At 45.2% G+C, this 18,698-nt stretch overlaps 1 protein-coding gene across 2 annotated transcripts in view; it reads left to right on the top strand.

Annotated features, from left to right (window-relative positions):
* Positions 1–18,698, top strand: part of cntn5 (contactin 5) — a 488,559-nt gene that overhangs the window by 287,448 nt on the left and 182,413 nt on the right. For both annotated transcript variants that reach the window (XM_045704177.1, XM_045704176.1), the window contains exons 9-11: positions 180–361; positions 6,943–7,079; positions 15,825–15,954. In XM_045704177.1, coding sequence (XP_045560133.1) covers positions 180–361; positions 6,943–7,079; positions 15,825–15,954 — 449 coding nt within the window. The remainder of the gene's footprint in view (positions 1–179; positions 362–6,942; positions 7,080–15,824; positions 15,955–18,698) is intronic.

The raw sequence follows: 18,698 nt of genomic DNA, 5'->3' as shown, positions 1-18,698 counted from the left end.
TCCTACTATCCACAATATTTTCCAACTGTTATTTCCTGTTCTGACTATTAATTGTGCAGATTTATTAGGATGTAATCCTTTACTCTCCTTTCCTGCTAGTCCTTTCACCTTGGATTTTAACCCTCTCCTCTCCTGTTAGTCCTTTCACCTTGGATTTTAACCCTTTCCTCTCCTGTTAGTCCAGTCCCGACAATCACGTGGAGGAAGATGAACGGTAACATCCCTAAGAAGGCTCGTCTGAGAAAGTCCCAGGCTGTTCTGGAGATCCCCAATGTCCAACTGGAAGACTCAGGGACCTACGAGTGTAAAGCTGAGAACCCCAGGGGAGGAACCGCTTTCAAGGGATACCTCCAGGTCTACAGTAAGTTATGCGACGGTTGGACTGGAGCCACGTTGTTCTAGTGTTAATATGGTATTGGTAGAGACCGCTGTGCTTTTGTTTCATTGTTTCATTGGGCAGTTTGTTCTGGTTTGGACTTGACTGATACTACTAGGATTCTAGTGTGTTTGTGCCCGTTCTCTAACCCAGTCCCGTCTGCTCCCTGATACCTACTGTAGAATATCTCATCAACCCAGTCCCGTCTGCTCCCTGATACCTACTGTAGAATATCTATCAACCCAGTCCCGTCTGCTCCCTGATACCTACTGTAGAATATCCATCAACCCAGTCCTGTCTGCTCCCTGATACCTACTGTAGAATATCTATCAACCCAGTCATGTCTGCTCCCTGATACCTACTGTAGAATATCCATCAACCCAGTCCTGTCTGCTCCCTGATACCTACTGTAGAATATCTATCAACCCAGTCCTGTCTGCTCCCTGATACCTACTGTAGAATATCTATCAACCCAGTCCTGTCTGCTCCCTGATACCTACTGTAGAATATCTATCAACCCAGTCCCGTCTGCTCCCTGATACCTACTGTAGAATATCTATCAACCCAGTCCCGTCTGCTCCCTGATACCTACTGTAGAATATCCATCAACCCAGTCCTGTCTGCTCCCTGATACCTACTGTAGAATATCTATTAACCCAGTCATGTCTGCTCCCTGATACCTACTGTAGAATATCCATCAACCCAGTCCTGTCTGCTCCCTGATACCTACTGTAGAATATCTATCAACCCAGTCCTGTCTGCTCCCTGATACCTACTGTAGAATATCTATCAACCCAGTCCCGTCTGCTCCCTGATACCTACTGTAGAATATCTATCAACCCAGTCCTGTCTGCTCCCTGATACCTACTGTAGAATATCTATTAACCCAGTCCTGTCTGCTCCCTGATACCTACTGTAGAATATCCATCAAGCCAGTCCCGTCTGCTCCCTGATACCTACTGTAGAATATCTATCAACCCAGTCCCGTCTGCTCCCTGATACCTACTGTAGAATATCTATCAACCCAGTCCTGTCTGCTCCCTGATACCTACTGTAGAATATCCATCAACCCAGTCCTGTCTGCTCCCTGATACCTACTGTAGAATATCTATCAACCCAGTCCTGTCTGCTCCCTGATACCTACTGTAGAATATCCATCAAGCCAGTCCTGTCTGCTCCCTGATACCTACTGTAGAATATCCATCAACCCAGTCCTGTCTGCTCCCTGATACCTACTGTAGAATATCTATCAACCCAGTCCTGTCTGCTCCCTGATACCTACTGTAGAATATCCATCAACCCAGTCCTGTCTGCTCCCTGATACCTACTGTAGAATATCTATCAACCCAGTCCTGTCTGCTCCCTGATACCTACTGTAGAATATCTATCAACCCAGTCCCGTCTGCTCCCTGATACCTACTGTAGAATATCTATCAACCCAGTCCTGTCTGCTCCCTGATACCTACTGTAGAATATCCATCAACCCAGTCCTGTCTGCTCCCTGATACCTACTGTAGAATATCTATTAACCCAGTCCTGTCTGCTCCCTGATACCTACTGTAGAATATCTATCAACCCAGTCCTGTCTGCTCCCTGATACCTACTGTAGAATATCCATCAACCCAGTCCTGTCTGCTCCCTGATACCTACTGTAGAATATCTATCAACCCAGTCCTGTCTGCTCCCTGATACCTACTGTAGAATATCTATCAACCCAGTCCTGTCTGCTCCCTGATACCTACTGTAGAATATCCATCAACCCAGTCCTGTCTGCTCCCTGATACCTACTGTAGAATATCCATCAACCCAGTCCTGTCTGCTCCCTGATACCTACTGTAGAATATCCATCAACCCAGTCCTGTCTGCTCCCTGATACCTACTGTAGAATATCTATCAACCCAGTCCTGTCTGCTCCCTGATACCTACTGTAGAATATCCATCAACCCAGTCCTGTCTGCTCCCTGATACCTACTGTAGAATATCTATCAACCCAGTCCTGTCTGCTCCCTGATACCTACTGTAGAATATCCATCAACCCAGTCCTGTCTGCTCCCTGATACCTACTGTAGAATATCCATCAACCCAGTCCTGTCTGCTCCCTGATACCTACTGTAGAATATCTATCAACCCAGTCCTGTCTGCTCCCTGATACCTACTGTAGAATATCCATCAACCCAGTCCTGTCTGCTCCCTGATACCTACTGTAGAATATCTATCAACCCAGTCCTGTCTGCTCCCTGATACCTACTGTAGAATATCTATTAACCCAGTCCCGTCTGCTCCCTGATACCTACTGTAGAATATCTATCAACCCAGTCCTGTCTGCTCCCTGATACCTACTGTAGAATATCTATCAACCCAGTCCTGTCTGCTCCCTGATACCTACTGTAGAATATCTATCAACCCAGTCCTGTCTGCTCCCTGATACCTACTGTAGAATATCTATCAACCCAGTCCTGTCTGCTCCCTGATACCTACTGTAGAATATCCATCAAGCCAGTCCTGTCTGCTCCCTGATACCTACTGTAGAATATCCATCAACCCAGTCCTGTCTGCTCCCTGATACCTACTGTAGAATATCTATCAACCCAGTCCTGTCTGCTCCCTGATACCTACTGTAGAATATCCATCAACCCAGTCCTGTCTGCTCCCTGATACCTACTGTAGAATATCTATCAACCCAGTCCTGTCTGCTCCCTGATACCTACTGTAGAATATCTATCAACCCAGTCCCGTCTGCTCCCTGATACCTACTGTAGAATATCTATCAACCCAGTCCTGTCTGCTCCCTGATACCTACTGTAGAATATCCATCAACCCAGTCCTGTCTGCTCCCTGATACCTACTGTAGAATATCTATCAACCCAGTCCTGTCTGCTCCCTGATACCTACTGTAGAATATCTATCAACCCAGTCCTTTCTGCTCCCTGATACCTACTGTAGAATATCCATCAACCCAGTCCTGTCTGCTCCCTGATACCTACTGTAGAATATCTATCAACCCAGTCCTGTCTGCTCCCTGATACCTACTGTAGAATATCCATCAACCCAGTCCTGTCTGCTCCCTGATACCTACTGTAGAATATCCATCAACCCAGTCCTGTCTGCTCCCTGATACCTACTGTAGAATATCCATCAACCCAGTCCTGTCTGCTCCCTGATACCTACTGTAGAATATCCATCAACCCAGTCCTGTCTGCTCCCTGATACCTACTGTAGAATATCCATCAACCCAGTCCTGTCTGCTCCCTGATACCTACTGTAGAATATCCATCAAGCCAGTCCTGTCTGCTCCCTGATACCTACTGTAGAATATCCATCAAGCCAGTCCTGTCTGCTCCCTGATACCTACTGTAGAATATCCATCAACCCAGTCCTGTCTGCTCCCTGATACCTACTGTAGAATATCCATCAACCCAGTCCTGTCTGCTCCCTGATACCTACTGTAGAATATCCATCAACCCAGTCCTGTCTGCTCCCTGATACCTACTGTAGAATATCCATCAAGCCAGTCCCGTCTGCTCTTATCTGGAGGAGAATGTCACTGACTGAGATCAAGTGGGCATTATGTCATCAATGGAAAAATACTCATATTCTGCGATATGTTTTACAGTGATTAGGTTTGGTAGAGGAAGTAGAATGGATTATCATCCGTTAGGTAGTCTTACTGAATAGTGTCCACTTCCTGTTCTTCTCTCCCTGTTCAGTTTTTGCTGTTGTTTATGTTTACGTCATAAATAACTAATTGTTCGAAGATTATTTGTTTCATTTTATTACTATGCAGATGCACACAGAGGTACATTTGTAGTTTTTCATATTATTGAGCCACTTGTATAATGGCTAGGTAATACTGCCGATCAAACACCCTCCTGATGAAATTAAGACTAGACCAAACACCCTGTTGATGGAATGAAGACAAGACCAAACACCCTGTTGATGGAATGAAGACAAGTCCAAACACCCTCCTGATGGAATGAAGACAAGACCAAACACCCTGTTGATGGAATGAAGACAAGACCAAACACCCTGTTGATGGAATGAAGACAAGTCCAAACACCCTCCTGATGGAATGAAAAAGTCAAAACTCCTGATGGAATGAAGACAAGACCAAACACCCTGTTGATGGAATGAAGACAAGACCAAACACCCTGTTGATGGAATGAAGACAAGACCAAACACCCTCCTGATGGAATGAAGACAAACTGGTTTCTGTGTAGGACTGGTATCATCCTGTTAAAGAGATTGGATTTAAGGAATGTAAAGTCACTTGTGTGGTTTGATTGGATGTTTATTCAGGGTGATATGGCCTTTATCTGTGGTTTGATTGGATGTTTATTCAGGGTCATATGGCCTTTTATCTGTGGTTTGATTGGATATTTATTCAGGGTCATATGGCCTTTTATCTGTGGTTTGATTGGATAATTATGGTCTGGAAGGTCTCTGCTCACAATAAAGGTTCACACAACAGGTTGAGCTGTTCACATGACATGCAGCCTGCTACCAATGAGGCTCCCAGTGAGAGTAGCCAGGGAATATTGATGCACAGGAAGTGACAGAGAGTGTGTGTGCACGGGAGGAGTAGCCAGGGAATATTGATGCACAGGAAGTGACAGAGAGTGTGTGTGCACGGGAGGAGTAGCCAGGGAATATTGATTCACAGGAAGTATGTCCTCCCAAGGCTGTGTGTGTGTGTGTGTGTGTGTGTGTGTGTGTGTGTGTGTGTGTGTGTGTGTGTGTGTGTGTGTGTGTGTGTGTGTGTGTGTGTGTGTGTGTGTGTGTCAGACAGATACATTGAGTTGAAGTCGGAAGTTTACATACACTTAGGTTGGAGTCATTAAAACTCGTTTTTCAACAACTCCACAAATGTCTTGTTAACAAACTATAGTTTTGGCAAGTCGGTTAGGACATCTACTTTGGGCATGACTCAAGTAATTTTTCCCACAATTGTTTACAGACAGATTATTTCACTTATAATTCACTATCACAATTCGAGTGGGTCAGAAGTTTACATACACTAAGTTGGCTGTGCCTTTAAACAGCTTGGAAAATTCCAGAAAATGATGTCATGGCTTTGGAAGCTTCTGATAGGCTAATTGACATCACTAGAGTCAATTAGAGGTGTACCTGTGGATGTATTTCAAGGCCTACCTTCAAACTCAGTGCCTCTTTGCTTGACATCATAGGAAAATCAAAAGAAGTCAGCCAAGACCTCAGAAAAGAAATTGTAGACCTCCACAAGTCTGGTTCATCCATGGGAGCAATTTCCAAACGCCTGAAGGTACCACGTTGATCTGTACAAACAATAGTACGCAAGTATAAACACCATGGGACCACGCAGCCGTCACACCGCTCAGAAAGGAGACGCATTCTGTCTCCTAGAGATGAACGTACTTTGGTGCAAAAAGTGCAAATCAATCCCAGAACAACAGCAAAGGACCTTGTGAAGACGCTGGAGGAAACAGGTACAAAAGTATCTATATCCACAGTAAAATGAGACCTATATCGACATAACCTGGAAGGCCGCTCATCAAGGAAGAAGCCACTGCTCCAAAACCGCCATAAAAAAGCCAGACTACGGTTTGCAACTGCACATGGGGACAAAGATCGTACTTTTTGGAGAAATGTCCTCTGGTCTGATGAAACAGAAATCGAACTGTTTGGCCATAATGACCATTGTTATGCTTGGTGGAAAAAGGGGGAGGCTTGCAAGCCGAAGAACACCATCCCAACCGTGAAGCACGGGGGTGGCAGCATCATGTTGTGGAGGTGCTTTGCTGCAGGAGGGACTGGTGCTCTTCACAAACTAGATGACATCATGAGGGAGGAAAATTATGTGGATATATTGAAGCAACATCTCAAGACATCAGTCAGGAAGTTAAAGCTTGGTCGCAAATGGGTCTTTCAAATGGACCCCAAGCATACATCCAACGTTGTGTCAAAATGGCTTAAGGACAACAAAGTCAAGGTATTGGAGTGGCCATCACAAAGCCCCGACCTCTATCCTATAGAAAATGTGTGGGCAGAACTGAAAAAGCGTGTGCGAGCAAGGAGGCCTACAAACCTGACTCAGTTACACCAGCTCTGTCAGGAGGAATGGGCCAAAATTCACCCAACTTATTGTGGGAAGCTTGTGGAAGGCTACCCGAAACGTTTGACCCAAGTCAAGCAATTTAAAGGCATTGCTACCAAATACTAATTGAGTGTATGTAAACTTCTGACCCACTGGGAATGTGATGAAAGAAATAAAAGCTGAAATAAACGATTCTCTCTACTATTATTCTGACATTTCACATTCTTAAAATAAAGTGGTGATCCTAACTGACCTAAAACAGGGAATTTTTACTAGGATTAAATGTCAGGAATTGTGAAAAACTGAGTTTAAATGTTTTTGGCTAAGGTGTATGTAAACTTCCGACTTCAACTGTAGATAGATAGAAAACAATGGAAGGAATATTGAAGGGGGACATCATACTAACATCATACTCTATAATACTGTTGTCTTATTCAGCTCAAACACATCATACTCTATAAGGATTTTCATATTTCATCTGTTCTCTCCTCCCCAGCCTTCCCCCAGTGGATCAGCACGATAAACGACAGCCAGTTGGACAGTGGAGATCAGCTGCACTGGGAGTGCAAGGCCACAGGGAAGCCTAGACCCACCTACCGCTGGCTCCGCAATGGAGAGCCGCTCACACCACAGGTACTCACACCACAGGTACTCACACCACAGGTACTCACACCACAGGTACTCACATCACAGGGAAGTACTCACACCACAGGGAACTACACACACCACAGGGAACTACACACACCACAGGTACTCATACACAGGTACTCACACCACATGTACTCACACCACAGGTACACACACCACAGGTACTCACACCACAGGTACTCACCACAGGTACTCACACCACAGGTACTCACACCACATGTACTCACACCACAGGTACTCACACACCACAGGGAACTACACACACCACAGGGAACTACACACACCACAGGGTACTACACACACCACAGGTACTCACACACCACAGGTACTCACACACCACAGGTACTCACACCACAGGTACTCACACCACAGGTACTCACACCACAGGTACTCACACCCCAGGTACTCACACCCCAGGTACTCATACACAGGTACACACACCACAGGTACTCACACCACAGGGAACTACACACACTACAGGTACTCACACCACATGTACTCACACCACAGGCACTCACACCACAGGCACTCACACCATAGGTACTCTAACATAGGGAAGAACACACAGGCAGGCAGTTTCACACACATTCACCGTTAACCCCCATCAGGTACTCACAATAAAAATAAAACACACACATTCCCTAACCCCATAGGTACTTGCAATTAGGAACACACACAACACCCCTCCCTCCCCCAGAACACCACTCTAATAGGCAATACCCACTTCTAGAATACACAGCTATTGTTTAGGCAATACCCAGTTCTAGAATACACAGCTATTGTTTAGGCAATACCCAGTTCTAGAATACCCAGCTATTGTTTAGGCAATACCCAGTTCTAGAATACACAGCTATTATTTAGGCAATACCCACTTCTAGAATACACAGCTATTGTTTAGGCAATACCCAGTTCTAGAATACACAGCTATTGTTTAGGCAATACCCAGTTCTAGAATACACAGCTATTGTTTAGGCAATACCCACTTCTAGAATACACAGCTATTGTTTAGGCAATACCCAGTTCTAGAATACACAGCTATTGTTTAGGCAATACCCAGTTCTAGAATACACAGCAATTATTTAGGCAATACCCAGTTCTAGAATACCCAGCTATTATTTAGGCAATACCCAGTTCTAGAATACCCAGCTATTGTTTAGGCAATACCCAGTTCTAGAATACACAGCTATTGTTTAGGCAATACCCAGTTCTAGAATACACAGCTATTGTTTAGGCAATACCCACTTCTAGAATACACAGCTATTGTTTAGGCAATACCCAGTTCTAGAATACACAGCTATTGTTTAGGCAATACCCAGTTCTAGAATACACAGCTATTGTTTAGGCAATACCCACTTCTAGAATACACAGCTATTGTTTAGGCAATACCCAGTTCTAGAATACACAGCTATTATTTAGGCAATACGCAGTTCTAGAATACACAGCTATTGTTTAGGCAATACCCAGTTCTAGAATACACAGCAATTATTTAGGCAATACGCAGTTCTAGAATACACAGCTATTGTTTAGGCAATACGCAGTTCTAGAATACACAGCAATTATTTAGGCAATACGCAGTTCTAGAATACACAGCAGAGACATTTAAAATATAAAATAGAGTGGAAATTAGGTTGTCTGTCTAACTGTATTCATGCTGCAGCACTGCCTCTTACCTGTGACTGTATTCACAATTCAGCACTGCCTCTTACCTGTGACTGTATTCATGCTGCAGCACTGCCTCTTACCTGTGACTGTATTCACAATTCAGCACTGCCTCTTACCTGTGACTGTATTCACGATGCAGCACTGCCTCTTACCTGTGACTGTATTCATGATTCAGCACTGCCTCTTACCTGTGACTGTATTCACGATACAGCACTGCCTCTTACCTGTGACTGTATTCACGATACAGCACTGCCTCTTACCTGTGACTGTATTCACGATGCAGCACTGCCTCGTACCTGTGACTGTATTCATGATACAGCACTGCCTCTTACCTGTGACTGTATTCACGATACAGCACTGCCTCTTACCTGTGACTGTATTCATGATGCAGCACTGCCTCTTACCTGTGACTGTATTCATGATGCAGCACTGCCTCGCGTGCCTTATTGCTTAACTAAGGCACTACTTAAATTTGTGACTGTATCATGAATACCGGGATTGTGAGTGGAGTATGTTGTGTTTCAGAGCAGGGTGGATCTCTCTATGGGCCCTATGGGTCTCCCTATGGGTCTCCCTATGGGTCTCCCTATGGGTCTCCCTATGGTTCTCCCTATGGGTCTCCCTATGGATCTCCCTATGGGTCTCCCTATGGGTCTCCCTATGGATCTCCCTATGGGTCTCCCTATGGGTCTCCCTATGGTTCTCCCTATGGGTCTCCCTATGGTTCTCCCTATGGGTCTCCCTATGGATCTCCCTATGGTTCTCCCTATGGATCTCCCTATGGATCTCCCTATGGATCTCCCTATGGGTCTCCCTATGGGCCCTATGGGTCTCCCTATGGGTCTCCCTATGGGTCTCCCTATGGGTTTCTCTATGGGCCCTATGGGTCTCCCTATGTGTCTCCCTATGGGTTTCTCTATGGGCCCTATGGGTCTCCCTATGTGTCTCCCTATGGATCTCCCTATGGATCTCCCTATGAGCACTATTAACCCTGGTAAAAAGTAATGCACTACAGTATATAGTGAATAGGGTGCTATTTGGGACACATCCAAGGTGTTATAACATTGATAAGAGGGGTATGTTGTGTTTCAGAGCTGGGTGGAGATGGTGAATGGAGTATCAAATCAAATCAAATGTATTTATATAGCCCTTCTTACATCAGCTGACATATCAAAGTGCTGTACAGAAACCCAGCCTAAAACCCCAAACAGCAAGCAATGCAGATGTAGAAGCACGGTGGCTGGGACAAACTCTCTAGAAAGGCCAAAACCTAGGAAGAAACCTAGAGAGGAACCAGGCTATGAGGGGTGGCCAATCCTCTTCTGGCTGTGCCGGGTGGAGATTATAGCAGAACATGGCCAAGATGTTCAAATGTTCATAAATGGTCAAGTAATTATAATCACAGTGAAGAGGTCAGGGTTCCATAGCCGCAGGCAGAACAGTTGAAACTGGAGCAGCAGCACGGCCAGGTGGACTGGGGACAACAAGGAGTCATCATGCCAGGTAGTCCTGAGGCATTGTCCTAGGGCTCAGGTCCTCCGAGAGAGAGAGAAAAAGAGAGAATTAGAGAGAGCATACTTAAATTCACACAGGACACCAGATAAGACAGGAGAAATACTCCAGATATAACAGACTGACCCTAGCCCCCCGACACATAAACTGCTGCAGCATAAATACTGGAGGCTGAGACAGGAGGGGTTGGGAGACACTGTGGCCCCATCTGATGATACCCCCGTACAGGGCCAAACAGGCAGGATATAACCCCACCCACTTTGCCAAAGCACAGCCCCCACACCACGAGAGGGATATCTTCAACCACCAACTTACCATCCTGAGACAAGGCCGAGTATAGCCCCCAAAGATCTCCGCCACGGCACAACTCAAGGGGGGGCGCCAACCCAGACAGAAAGACCACGTCAGTGACTCAACCCACTCAAGTGACGCACCCCTCCTAGGGACTGCATGGAAGAGCACCAGTAAGCCAGTGACTCAGCCCCTGTAATAGGGTTAGAGGCAGAGAATCTCAGTGGAGAGAGGGGAACCGGCCAGGCAGAGACAGCAAGGGCGGTTCGTTGCTCCAGAGCCTTTCCGTTCACCTTCACACTCCTGGGCCAGACTACACTTAACATCTAGACGTTCCACTAGCGGAACACCTGCTCCAATATGCAATGATAGGCGTGGCACGAATTACAAATTCCTCAAAAATACAAAAACTTCCATTTCCCTAACCCTAACCCATTTTTCAAACATATGACTATTTACCAGCATTTTAAAGACAAGACTCTCCTTTATCTAACCACACTGTCCGATTTCAAAAAGGCTTTACAGCGAAAGGAAAACATTAGATTATGTCAGCAGAGTACCCAGCCAGAAATAATCAGACACCCATTTTTCAAGCTAGCATATAATGTCACAAAAAACAAAACCACAGCTAAATGCAGCACTAACCTTTGATGATCTTCATCAGATGACACACCTAGGACATTATGTTATACAATACATGCATGTTTTGTTCAATCAAGTTCATATTTATATCAAAAACCAGATTTTTACATTAGCATGTGACGTTCAGAACTAGCATACCCCCCGCAAACCTCCGGTGAATTTGCTAAATTACTCATGATAAACGTTCACAAAAAACATAACAATTATTTTAAGAATTATAGATATAGAACTCCTTTGTGCAATCGAGGTGTCCGATTTTAAAATAGCTTTTCGGTGAAAGCACATTTTACAATATTCTGAGTAGATAGCCCAGCCATCACGGCTAGCTATTTAGACACCCACCAAGTTTAGCCCTGACCAAACTCCGATTTACTATTACAAAAGTTTGATTACCTTTGGTGTTCTTCGTCAGAATGCACTCCCAGGACTGCTACTTCAATAACAAATGTTGTTTTGGTTCAAAATAATCCATTGTTATATCCAAATAACGGCGTTTTGTTCGTGCGCTCAAGACACTATCCGAAGTGTAAATAAGGGTCACGAGCATGGCGCATTTCGTGACAAAAGATTTCTAAATATTCCATTACCGTACTTCGAAGCATGTCAACTGCTGTTTAAAATCAATTTTTATGCCATTTTTCTCGTAAAAAAGCGATAATATTCCAACCGGGAATCTGCGTTTAGGTAAACAGACGAAAGAAAATGAAGCATGGGGTCGACTCGGGCACGCGCCTGAGTCTCACAGTACTGTAACCAGCCACTATCCAAACGCACTACTTTTTTTCAACCAGAGCCTGCAAAGCCACGATTCAGCTTTTTGCCGCCTTCTGAGAGCCCATGGGAGCCGTAGGAAGTGTCACGTAACAGCAGAGATCCTCTGTAATGGATAGAGATAATCAAGAAGGGCAAGAAATTGTCAGACAGGGCACTTCCTGCATGGAATCTTCTCAGGTTTTGGCCTGCCAAATGAGTTCTGTTATACTCACAGACACCATTCAAACAGTTTTAGAAACTTTGGAGTGTTTTCTATCCAAAGCTAATAATTATATGCATATTCTAGTTTCTGGGCAGGAGTAATAATCAGATTAAATCGGGTACGTTTTTTATCCGGCCGTGAAAATACTGCCCCCTAGCCATAACAGGTTAATCATAGGACCTACTGAAGAGATGAGTCTTCAGTAAAGACTTAAAGGTTGAGACTGAGTCTGCGTCTCTCACATGGGTAGGCAGACCATTCCATAAAAATGGAGCTCTATAGGAGAAAGCCCTGCCTCCAGCTGTTTGCTTAGAAATTCTAGGGACAATTAGGAGGCCTGTGTCTTGTGACCGTAGCGTACGTGTAGGTATGTACGGCAGGACCAAATCGGAAAGATAGGTAGGAGCAAGTCCGTGTAATGCTTTGTAGGTTAGCAGTAAAACCTTGAACTCAGCCCTTGCCTTAACAGGAAGCCAGTGTAGGGAGTGTCGTGACGTTGTATTAGTTAATGTGACGACTGTTGCTCATCGAATGATTAAAGGTTTCTAATTGCGTGATTAAATGAATCAAGCAATTATTAACTCATTAACCTGGGGCACCATGGGAAAATTAGTTTTATTGAGTTTCTATTTCCCAAATTAACTCAAAGAATATCAGAATATCGATTTTACAACAGTCGCTAATTAATCAATTTCCTCTACGGTCTCATTCTGCATAATCCGGGAATCTGCACGCCCCGGGTCCCACCAATGAGTTTGTACCACACCAATCTTAGTTGATTATTTATTTACTAGAAAGCTAAAATGATGATAAAAGATACACATACACAAAACACCGTCTAGGCTATTGATTAGGACTTAGTATAACGGGCCAACACACTATGGCGCGTGTTACCCAAAATGCGGATTTAAAAGAGAGAGGAAAAAGAGAAAGTACACGAGAGAAATATACATTTGGATTCGTCAGCTCTGCTTATTTAAACCCCTAGCCTTGCCCCGAACTGCCGCTCTTATGGGTCAGAATATAATGATGTAATTACGTGTTGGAGGTCTCAGGTGGGAAGCTCCGCGTGGGTCGTTTAGGCTTCTCAATGACGCACTTCTCCGGCGCAACTCTCTGGTTGTCCTCACGATGTCAGTGTCCTTTTTGGCTTAGTGGTCTGATTCCTCGCCCTTGCTCTGATAGGGGTCTTCTGAGGACAGACAGCTCTGTAGCTCAGAGCTCACAGCGTAGGAATGAAAGCAGCGTAGATACCACGATTCGATGGGGAGTGGAGGCCAGGTGTTCCGGCTTGAGTTCACCCGCTTAGACACTGCTACTCATCCATAGCATGGGTAGAAAAATATTTATTTGTCTTCTTCGTTGTGTTGCGTTTTGGGGTTCGTTGACCTTTTAGACCTCGGCTGCAGCCTGGGGTCACTTAGTCTCCTCTGTTCATTCTTAACTCCCATGTCTTATACCCTCTGGTCAGAAGTGGGCGTAGCCGCCTTTAGGGCAATTCTCTGGGCGGACCAAGTTAAGAGGCAAGGTCTAGATTTAACTAGTTATGAGGCAAGGTCTAGATTTTACTCAAATCCAATTTTAGACAACTAACTTCACATTTCATCTTTACCAAAACATTCTCTTTGATTTGGATATTTTCCACACAGCGTACAATGTATAAACATCAGGCATATACTGGGAAAACTCTTAAAGGTACAATGTTTTCATAATAACGTCATCTCTTAACCTTTAATAACAAAACAAAAGTTACATACATTTTCATATTCCACCTCTCGTCATGACCACCATTGTGGCTGACGGAAACCATTGTTCCAAAGTCCATTTATTGCATGTTTAATGTTCTGAGGCTGGTTCTCCATAGTGAGAGGACAAAGGAATTTTGTCTGTGGCCTAAGATTTATCATGGGCGTGAGGGGTCATAAAACCCCCACATCTTCAGACCCCTAGATCTCTCCTCCTCTGTTGGGGGTGAGAGATACTCTGTTGGGTTGTGGTCTCCTGTAACCTGACCTGAGCAGGACAGTCATGACAGGAGGCTAGCACTGGAGTAATATGATACATTTTGGTTCTAGTCAGGATTCTAGCAGCCGTATTTAGCACTAACTGAAGTTTATTTAGTGCTTTATCCGGGTAGCCGGAAAGTAGAGCATTGCAGTAGTCTAACCTAGAAGTAACAAAAGCATGGATACATTTTTCTGCATCAATTTTGAACAGAACATTTCAGATTTTTTCAGTCTTATGTAGATGGAAAAAAGCTGTCCTTGAAACAGTCTTGATATGTTCATCAAAAGAGAGATCAGGGTCCAGAGTAACTCCGAGGTCCTTAACAGTTTTATCTGAGACGACTGTACAACCATCAAGATTAATTGTCAGATTCAACAGAAGATCTCTTTGTTTTCTGGGACCTAGAACAAGCATCTCTGTTTTGTCTGAGTTTAAAAGTAGAACGTTTGCAGCCATCCACTTCCTTATCTCTGAAACACAGGCTTCCAGCGAGGGCAATTTTGGGGCTTCACCATGTTTCATTGAAATGTACAGCTGTGTATCATCCGCATAGCAGTGAAAGTTAACATTATGTTTTCGAATGACATCCCCAAGAGGTAAAATATATAGTGAAAACAATAGTGGTCCTAAAACGGAACCTTGAGAACACCGAAATTTACAGTTGATTTGTCAGAGGACAAACCATTCACAGAGACAATCTGATATCTTTCCGACAGATAAGATCTAAACCAGGCCAGAACTTGTCCGTGTAGACCAATTTGGGTTTCCAATCTCTCCAAAAGAATGTGGTATGTTGTGTTTCAGAGCAGGGTGGAGATGGTGAATGGACAGTATGTTGTGTTTCAGAGCAGGGTGGAGATGGTGAATGGACAGTATGTTGTGTTTCAGAGCAGGGTGGAGATGGTGAATGGACAGTATGTTGTGTTTCAGAGCAGGGTGGAGATGGTGAATGGACAGTATGTTGTGTTTCAGAGCAGGGTGGAGATGGTGAATGGACAGTATGTTGTGTTTCAGAGCAGGGTGGAGATGGTGAATGCAGTATGTTGTGTTTCAGAGCAGGGTGGAGATGGTGAATGGACAGTATGTTGTGTTTCAGAGCAGGGTGGAGATGGTGAATGGACAGTATGTTGTGTTTCAGAGCAGGGTGGAGATGGTGAATGGACAGTATGTTGTGTTTCAGAGCAGGGTGGAGATGGTGAATGGACAGTATGTTGTGTTTCAGAGCAGGGTGGAGATGGTGAATGGACAGTATGTTGTGTTTCAGAGCAGGGTGGAGATGGTGAATGGACAGTATGTTGTGTTTCAGAGCAGGGTGGAGATGGTGAATGGACAGTATGTTGTGTTTCAGAGCAGGGTGGAGATGGTGAATGCAGTATGTTGTGTTTCAGAGCAGGGTGGAGATGGTGAATGGACAGTATGTTGTGTTTCAGAGCAGGGTGGAGATGGTGAATGGACAGTATGTTGTGTTTCAGAGCAGGGTGGAGATGGTGAATGGACAGTATGTTGTGTTTCAGAGCAGGGTGGAGATGGTGAATGGACAGTATGTTGTGTTTCAGAGCAGGGTGGAGATGGTGAATGGACAGTATGTTGTGTTTCAGAGCAGGGTGGAGATGGTGAATGGACAGTATGTTGTGTTTCAGAGCAGGGTGGAGATGGTGAATGGAGAGCTCATCATCCAGAAGGTCCAACAGGCTGACTCTGGGATGTACCAGTGTGTCGCTGAGAACAAATACGGAGCCATCTACTGCAGCGCAGAACTCAACATCTCAGGTATGCTGTTGTTTTCACCCGTTGTTGTTGGTTTCATTCCGGCACTGTGTACATGTATTTAGTTCTTGATACTCATTCCAAATTCACCCCCCCCTATCTACAACTGTAGATAGCCTAAGGGCAAACCAAATCTATTGACTTCTATCCAGTCAATTCAGGAAGTAAACTAATATTCCAATGTTTCTCATTGCTTGGAATTTAAATTTCAGTTTGCTTCCTGAACCAACGTTGCTGCATACCCATCCACTATCTTAGGTCTGCTTAAATCTGTTAAAGGGAAGGTCTGCTTAAATCTGTCATTATGTTAAAGAGGAAGGTCTGTTCTGGTGTGTTTGTCATTATGTTAAAGGGAAGGTCTGTTCTGGTGTGTTTGTCATTATGTTAAAGGGAAGGTCTGTTCTGGTGTGTTTGTCATTATGTTAAAGGGAAGGTCTGTTCTGGTGTGTTTGTCATTATGTTAAAGGGAAGGTCTGTTCTGGTGTGTTTGTCATTATGTTAAAGGGAAGGTCTGTTCTGGTGTGTTTGTCATTATGTTAAAGGGAAGGTCTGTTCTGGTGTGTTTGTCATTATGTTAAAGGGAAGGTCTGTTCTGGTGTGTTTGTCATTATGTTAAAGGGAAGGTCTGTTCTAGTGAGAAAATGCAGTGCAGATAAAGTCAATTCGTTTGTTGTGGCAAATTGAAATGTAAATGGCCTGTTTTTCAACAAAGGTAGAGCTGCTCTTTTCTTCACCTCTATGCATTGCTGGATATCGGCATGCAACATTGGATAGGCCACGGCCTGATAAGGGCGAGCGATAGCAATATGGGACGAAAACACAGCTTGAGAACGCTGATTGGCAATCAACGGTGCTTGATTGAACCTTAACAGTGGTTAGCATGAAGAAATGAAAGACAGAGGATCTATCCCAAATGGTACCTTATTCCCTATATGGCACCCTATTCCCTAACCACTAGGGGTGGCAGGTAGCCTAGTGGTTAGAGCGTTGGACTAGTAACCGATAGGTTGCTGGATCGAATCCCCGAGCTGACATGGTAAAAATCTGTCATTATGCCCCTGAACAAGGCAGTTAACCCCACTGTTCCTAGGCTGTCATTGTAAATAAGAATTTGTTCTTAACTGACTTTCCTAGTTAAAAATAAAGGTAACATTTAAAAAATATGTTGCATCCTATTCCCTATATAGTGCACTACTTCTGAGGGGTAATGGAAAACAGTGACTAAACAGGGACTTAGAGGGTAAAACAGTCAAGGAGAAAGATGTTGGTGATGTATCTATCCTGAAATATATATATATATATTTACCTTTATTTAACAAGACAAGTCAGTTATGAACAAATTATTATTTACAATGACGGCTTACAGGTGTGAATGACCTGAAAACAATATTTTGTTTTTTTGTGCAATCAGAAATTGTTTGTCTGCCCTGCAGTATTCCCTGGCTGTCTGTCTGCCCTGCAGTATTCCCTGGCTGTCTGTCTGCCCTGCAGTATTCACTGGCTGTCTGTCTGCCCTGCAGTATTCACTGGCTGTGTGTCTGCCCTGCAGTATTCACTGGCTGTCTATCTGCCCTGCAGTATTCACTAGCTGTCTGTCTGCCCTGCAGTATTCACTGGCTGTCTGTCTGCCCTGCAGTATTCACTGGCTGTGTGTCTGCCCTGCAGTATTCACTGGCTGTCTGTCTGCCCTGCAGTATTCACTGGCTGTCTGTCTGCCCTGCAGTATTCACTGGCTGTCTATCTGCCCTGCAGTATTCACTGGCTGTCTATCTGCCCTGCAGTATTCACTGGCTGGTTGTCTGCCCTGCAGTATCCAACGGTTGGCTTCTATTAAAGAATCTCTCCTCTCCAGCTCTCCTCTCCTCTCCAGCTCTCCTCTCCTCTCTAGCTCTCCTCTCCTCTCCAGCCCTCCCCTCCTCTCCTCTCCAGCCCTCCCCTCCTCTCCTCTCCAGCCCTCCCCTCCTCTCCTCCCCCTCCTCTCCTCTCCAGCTCTCCTCTCCAGCTCTCCTCTCCAGCTCTCCTCTCCAGCTCTCCTCTCCAGCTCTCCTCTCCTCTCCAGCTCTCCTCTCCTCTCCAGCTCTCCTCTCCTCTCCAGCTCTCCTCTCCAGCCCTCTTCTCCTCTCCAGCTCTCCTCTCCTCTCCAGCTCTCCTCTCCTCTCCTCTCCAGCTCTCCTCTCCTCTCCAGCTCTCCTCTCCTCTCCAGCTCTCCTCTCCTCTCCAGCTCTCCTCTCTTCTCCTCTCCAGCTCTCCTCTCTTCTCCTCTCCACTCCTCTCCTCCCTTCTCCAGCTCTCCTCTCCAGCTCTCCTCTCCAGCTCTCCTCTCCAGCTCTCCTCTCCTCTCCAGCTCTCCTCTCCTCTCCAGCTCTCCTCTCCTCTCCAGGTCTCCTCTCCAGCTCTCCTCTCCTCTTCAGCTTTCCTCTCCTCTCCTCTCCAGCTCTCCTCTCCTCTCCTCTCCTCTCCTCTCCAGCTTTCCTCTCCTCTCCAGCTCTCCTCTCCTCTCCTCTCCAGCTCTCCTCTCCTCTCCAGCTCTCCTCTCCTCTCCAGCTCTCCTCTCCTCTCTAGCTCTCCTCTCCTCTCCAGCCCTCCCCTCCTCTCCTCTCCAGCCCTCCCCTCCTCTCCTCCCCTCCTCTCCTCTCCAGCTCTCCTCTCCAGCTCTCCTCTCCAGCTCTCCTCTCCTCTCCAGCTCTCCTCTCCTCTCCAGCTCTCCTCTCCTCTCCAGCTCTCCTCTCCAGCCCTCTTCTCCTCTG

Source organism: Salmo salar, chromosome ssa20 (assembly GCF_905237065.1).
Source record: "Salmo salar chromosome ssa20, Ssal_v3.1, whole genome shotgun sequence".
Taxonomy (NCBI): domain Eukaryota; kingdom Metazoa; phylum Chordata; class Actinopteri; order Salmoniformes; family Salmonidae; genus Salmo; species Salmo salar.
Note: the sequence above shows the minus strand (reverse complement) of the source record. Positions and strands in the feature narration are given on the sequence as shown.